General features: G+C 36.5%; 2 protein-coding genes across 2 annotated transcripts; both read left to right on the top strand.

Annotated features, from left to right (window-relative positions):
• Window positions 1–22: 22 nt before the first annotated feature.
• Window positions 23–960, top strand: LOC105263544 (cytochrome b-c1 complex subunit 7-like). Its single transcript, XM_011299806.1, has 4 exons — window positions 23–162; window positions 265–315; window positions 441–607; window positions 747–960. Exons 1-4 carry the CDS (start codon window positions 132–134, stop codon window positions 822–824), a joined length of 327 nt encoding a protein of 108 aa, XP_011298108.1. The 5' UTR covers window positions 23–131; the 3' UTR covers window positions 825–960.
• Window positions 961–1,589: 629 nt separating this feature from the next.
• On the top strand, window positions 1,590–6,373 carry NaPi-III (Na[+]-dependent inorganic phosphate cotransporter type III). The gene is made up of 6 exons (XM_011299805.1): window positions 1,590–1,826; window positions 3,216–3,973; window positions 4,275–4,481; window positions 4,557–4,767; window positions 4,969–5,612; window positions 5,754–6,373. The coding sequence occupies exons 2-6, from the start codon at window positions 3,770–3,772 to the stop codon at window positions 5,982–5,984; spliced, it is 1,497 nt and encodes a 498-aa protein (XP_011298107.1). The 5' UTR covers window positions 1,590–1,826; window positions 3,216–3,769; the 3' UTR covers window positions 5,985–6,373.
• Window positions 6,374–6,518: the final 145 nt, after the last annotated feature.

The following is a 6,518-nucleotide window of genomic DNA, read 5'->3' as shown; positions in this document are numbered from 1 at the left end:
CGGAGCAGTGCTTCCCTATTTTGAGGGCGCTGGTGGTTTTTTGGTGATCTAACCCCGAGATTGACAGATTTTCCCAGTCGATTTTCAGGGATTATTGTCGGGGACCTTTGGGGATTGATAATTCATCAGCTATGGCAGCCAGGAAGACGAATTTTCTCTTCAGTAAGGAATTTTTAATTGATTCGTAGGGAATTCATTGGTCTGCACGCATGTCGTTGGATTTTTGACAAAGTGATTGTTACATAATTTGTCACTATTTTTCAGACGCTTCCGTGAAGCAATGGGCTTATGATTTGTCTCGTTTCAATCAGTATGGTATGTAATTGATTTAAAATTGAAGAGATTGATGACATGACGGTTAAATTATGTTATCACATGTCAATCAATGATTGAATTCCTGAAAGTTGTTGTCAATCATTTTTGAGATATTTTTTTTTCAGGTCTGAGACACGACGACTGTCTGTATGAGACTCCAGAAGTCCAGGAAGCTATTCGTCGTCTTCCTGCTCACGTTTATGATGAACGTACTTTCCGTCTAGTTCGGGCGATGCAGCTCAGCTGCAATAAAGTCGTTTTACCGAAGGAACAGTGGACGAAACGCGAGGAGGTAAATAAATATACAAAAAATAAATGCATTTGAGATTTAAAACCATTTATGGATGAATAATCTCGATTGATTCTTCCTACTGAAGTGAAGGATACTGAAGGATAAATATAAATTCAATTTATGCGATTTTTCTTTCCAGGACGTGCACTACCTTCGCCCCTACCTCGACGAAGTTCTCAAAGAGAAAAAGGAGAAGGAGGACTGGGACAGGGAATGAATAAATTCATATAATAACATTTAGAAAATTACTGAAATTAATATTTACATAATCTCTTGATATCTGGAAGAAACACTGTAAAGTTAACTTCAATACAAAAGTTGTTGTAAATACAGAATACATAGTTAAACAATGATTCCTCCCTTTTCATATTGAGGTTTATCATTTTCCAATGTCTCACCAAGTCACAATACTGAACTTCAACGTCTCAGAAATTTCTCAAAAGCTTACAAAAAATGTCTAAAAATATTCATATAACTCTGAAAATCGATAAGTATAAAGATAAGATAATAATAAAATTAAATAAACATTACATTTTCTCGAACAATTATCCATAATTCTGAAATATGATGAAATATGATATAAATATCATAAAATATCAGTCATATATCATTTCGAATTCTGCTCCTTCAAAATTTTCGTAGAAAACTCCAAAATTCCGTGAGCCTGACGAACGAGAACAAGTGTGAAGTAATTACAGATAATGATCGTACTGGTATTTAAAATAATTGGAATTAGGATGATCCTCCAATGAAGACAGACACCACAGGTGCACACGTGGAGCCCCACCCCGTACCCCGCAGACATAAAAGTCCCATGACAATAGTGTCAGTGGAGTAATGCTGAAAAAATGAAAAAAAAAGGTGAGTAAAACGAAGGGGAGAAGTAGGGGTAGTACTGGATCAATATTTTCACCCCCACCACACCCCTGTATCAGCGATTTGAGGCACCCCGTCGTGCATCTCCGTGGAATTATTCTACCGGGCGAAACCATCAGTATCATCCTTCCACTCGAGTTGAAAGCACCTCGAAATAAATTCGCGAAAAATTGAAAAAAATCCGGAGTTATTTCTGCGATTGCCTCGATTTTTCCATATTTTTCCAATAATTTGGAAATCTTTCCATCAATTTATTCGATCATTCATCGTACGTGAATGAGATTCCTCAGTGCGAAAAACTGTTACAAGACACAAGTGGAGAAATATGAAAGCAACAGTACCGGTAATACCCCAGGATTAATTTTTATTATTTATTCACGATTTTTACTATTAATTCTGCATGGCGCTGTCACTCTCGCTTGCATTACCTGTAAATCGTTAAAATTATTACCGTTAGGGTAATGTTCTCGTCCTTCAACCGGCATCACCCCCCGTTGCCACGCGGTACTGTTAACCCCCCGTTAATCCATCATCGAAAATTTCCATTGTTCAATTTAAGTTCTTCAATTGTACCCATTTTATTCTCTCGGTGATTCCTGATGTTTTATCACAATCTGTTGAATGAATCCCTAAAAATAGGAAATCAATTTAAAATCGATGACCGTCTGATCATTTCCGTAAATCATTCCTGCGGAAGGCTTTGATTAATTCCCTCTATTTCGGCTCATCCCAATTCTCTGACTCATGACCTTATATCATTGAATTTCCATTTCAATCTCGATAGGCACACTCGGTCGTACTGAAAATGCAAGGTATATTGTTACAATAGCAGAAAAAATCAATTCATTCGCTTTCCTGAAAGAATTGGATGAAAATGGAAAAATTCACATTTACGTGCGGAATGTATTCTAGAATTTTTTTTTACAAACTCGAATAATCAATATATTTTTCGTTTTTTGCAATGAAATATTTATAAAAAAGTGTAATTAATGCGCAATTTCCGGCATTTCTTCCCCTCGATTCACGAATTTATTTCGACTCTCATTCTCAATTACGCAATAGTCTAGTTTCAGTTGTTGCCTTGAAATCATTATGGCATAAAAAAATTTTCCGGTAAGAAATTCTCATTTCTGCTATTTGCAAAAAATAATTGAGAATTTTTTAATACCGCCAGATTAACTTTATGTTTATTTATAATTAAATCATTTATTCAATGTTCCTTGTTATCAGTTATAAAAAACCTAGGAGGAAGTTCTATGCCTCAATGACTCGAAAAATTCCGCCCGGATAATTTTTCCATCATCTCGACGATCGCTAATCCTGTCAGAGGATATTAGATGGTGTTTTTTCCAATCTTGAATATTTTTTCTCAGATTTTTCTCAGATTATTGTTCCAAAATTACGAAAATAATGTCGGAATCAAAAATCGAGATTCTATCCCAAGAACCAAAACCGATAAATTGCTCAACTGAAAAGCAATTAGATCCTCTCAAATTTCTCCAATCCCCACCTCAAATGAAAAACTTAAAACCCCTGAAATCGGTTTCTAGGGGAGCGTTCCCCTAAAACAGCAAAAATAGTATCAATATTTAAACTCACCTGATTTTCATCCCTGAAATAATGCAAGCGAGACTAATAAAAAACCAATCAAAAGTTGCCGGTACGAGTTTTCGCTCCGTTGAAAAAAAAAATCCAATTACCTGAATGAAACGATAACTCATTATCATTACAGATGCACCAGCGAGGAAGAAACCCATGCCTCTCAGCAACAAGAGCGATGTTGAAGCTGACGAGTTTCAGGGTTAAAATAAAGTCATCAATCCCAAACTCTTCCACAATTTCTCCAATATCTGTAAATCAATAACGCAATTAAAATCGCAGCGGTCGATCGTTCGACTGAATTCCTAAAAGGAAATCCAATTGAACCAGAGTGAGTCATGAAAGAGAAGTCTGGTGCTATGACAAAAAAAAACTACCTCCTTAGTTTGTACAAAAATTCAACGAAAATCGAATTGACATCATCCTCAAGACACAAGATTATAATGAATGAATAATCAAGAGGATAATCAAAGTGAGAATTGCCAATTTCCATGTACATATTAATGTACATATGATACATGTATAAATGTGTATATATCACTGAGTTGTATATACACTTGACTAATTATTGTAAATTGAAAGGCAGAAATTGAATTGAGTGAATTTAAAACAATTATTCGTTCGAGATAAGGCAGAGAGAGTGTGAGAAATTAATCATTGTAAAACAGTTAATATTGAGGAGAAATAATGTCTGAACCGTATGATGAGAGTTTGGTATGGCTGGTGGTGATTGGATTTATTGTTGCATTCATTCTTGCCTTTGGAATAGGCGCTAATGACGTCGCTAATAGTTTTGGTACTAGTGTTGGTGCTGGTGTCCTGACAGTCTTTCAGGCTTGTGTACTAGCCACATTTTTCGAGATTGCTGGAGCTGTTCTCATCGGATATAAAGTAAATATCAAATTTTTTTTAATATTACCACCGAAAAAATTCTATCAGCATTTTTTTATAAAGACTATTCTCGGTTTTTTTCCACATTCACTGGATTGTCTTTAATATCCGATAATCCTAAGAGCGCTTTCAGACAGATTAACAAGTGTCTGCAAAATAGCAATCGTTCAGCTTAGAAGTCTTACGACATTTTTTTGCATAGAGCGTATAATATTCAGAAGCAGCTTTATCAATGAATGAAATTTTAATTAACAGATTAAAGATAAGAGGGATCAAATGGAAAGATGATATTTTGTTTTAGGTGTCTGATACGATGAGGAAGGGAATTCTTGATGTGAGCCTTTACGAAGGATATGAGAAAGAATTAATGGTTGGTGCTCTCTGCAGTCTCGCAGGTTCTGGAATATGGTTGTTACTGGCAACTGCCCTCAGATTACCTATTTCCGGTACTCATTCAATCGTTGGAGCTACTGTTGGATTTTCCCTCGTTTGCAGGGGCACGAGAGGGGTATATTCATTTTCCATACCTGTTTATTCAGCCATTTAATTCAGTTGCTAATCTTATTACTCGAATGTTAATTAGGTGAGGTGGATGGCTCTGGCGAATATCGCTGCCTCCTGGTTCGCAAGCCCAGTGATGAGTGGCCTTGTGTCTGTTGGTCTCTTCTGGTTGATACAAAAATTCATTCTCAGAAGTAGAAAACCAGTTGATATGGGATTAAATGCTCTGCCAGCTATCTACGGTGCTACTATTGCTGTCAATATTCTATCAGTTCTTTTGGATGGTCCAAAATGTAATTCAAAATTTTTTTTTTTATCTCAATCAAAAAAATGCTCCATTTTCCCTTATTTCAACATTTTCTTTCACTCATTTTTCATCTAATTAAATTCCAAGAGTTCTCACTATTTCCGATTATTAATTAATATCATATTAATTAACATCGATAAATTGTAAAAATCATGGAAAATTAATTATTCATTGATTAATTTTGCAGTGTTGATGCTAGACCGAGTACCCTGGTGGGGTAGTCTGGTGGGAGCTGCATGTATTGGTCTCGTCTCTGGGATAATTGTTTATGTATTTGTGGTACCAGTGCAACGTCGAAGAATACTCTTGTCAGACGTAGGAGACAGTCCAATTACGTTTGGAGCCTGTGACAAGAAGGAAACAACAGCTCTATCCGTCATCACCGAGACTCGTATACCACAACCAGTTCCCAAGGTCGATAATACTGGCCAGCAGCCAACATTACGAGGAAATAGTAGTGCTAGTCCTTTGTTGATGGCAGCTGGTGGGACTGATGTTAATGAAGAACTAGATCTCGACAGTGCTGGTAAAAGGGCTGAGGAGAATCCAGACATTGCAAAATTATTTTCCTTCCTCCAAGTGCTCACTGCAGCTTTTGGAAGCTTTGCACATGGGGGAAATGATGTCAGCAATGCCATTGGACCTCTCATTGGCCTCTGGGCAGTTTATGCTGAGGGAAATGCCAAACAGGAGGCCGAGACGCCAATTCTCATTCTTTTGTATGGAGGATTTGGAATTTCTGCTGGACTCTGGGTCTGGGGGAGGCGAGTCATTCAGACACTGGGGAAAGATCTCGCTAGAATCACTCCAACCACTGGCTTTACTATTGAGGTGACATTTTTTTTTACTTCAATTTTACTGAACAAATGTGAGCCTTTGAAAATATTCTGATTTCATTTTTTTTTTGTGACGTTAAATCTCATTTATTTAATTCCTCGAATTGTTTTAAAATAAAAAATTGAATTCGTTAAGGTTGGAGCAGCAGTAACTGTCCTGCTGGCCAGTAAAGTTGGCCTGCCAGTTTCAACGACTCACTGCAAAGTAGGTTCAGTTGTCTGCGTCGGATGGGCATCCCGAGGTGGCGAGGGTGTCTCCTGGAAGCTCTTCCGCAACATCGCCTTCGCCTGGTTGATAACCGTACCAGTTGCTGGTCTCCTTTCTGCCGGATGTATGCTCGCCATGAAACAAATAGTAGATCTGTGATTGAATATTGAATAATGAGTAAATAACGAGAAAATCCCTGGATTTTCCATCAGCTTCGATAATAATTCTAAGGATTAAAAAAAAAAACAAACGCCAATTGAATCATCAAAAAAACGCTGGAAAGCGTCATGTCGTCAATAACAGTTTAAAATGATTAATAGCATTAATAAAATGCCCTGACGTAGGCAGATAATTAATTAAAGAAGAGTATTCTGATAATTTATCGTATTTACGTGGGGTTAATGAAAAATATTATTTTCAGTCGATTTTATTCTTATATTGTATGTTATGTTACTTAGCAACTGGGCAAAGTTAATCGATGAGTAAACAGTTCTCTTACTCTGGTGGCACGTGTAGTATTTTAAGTAATTAAAAAATTATATTTTTTAGCTGTTGGTTTATTTAGATTTGTTATGGAAACACTACCTTTGATACCTGGATATTCTTTTCAAAATCCCTGTGTAAGTTAATAAAATAAGTTGAAGTACCCGAGTGTTGCAATCAATTCATGAATACTAATATTTCATTGTATTT

Source organism: Fopius arisanus, unplaced genomic scaffold (genome assembly GCF_000806365.1).
Source record: "Fopius arisanus strain USDA-PBARC FA_bdor unplaced genomic scaffold, ASM80636v1 scaffold00015, whole genome shotgun sequence".
NCBI classification, from domain to species: domain Eukaryota; kingdom Metazoa; phylum Arthropoda; class Insecta; order Hymenoptera; family Braconidae; genus Fopius; species Fopius arisanus.
Note: the sequence above shows the minus strand (reverse complement) of the source record. Positions and strands in the feature narration are given on the sequence as shown.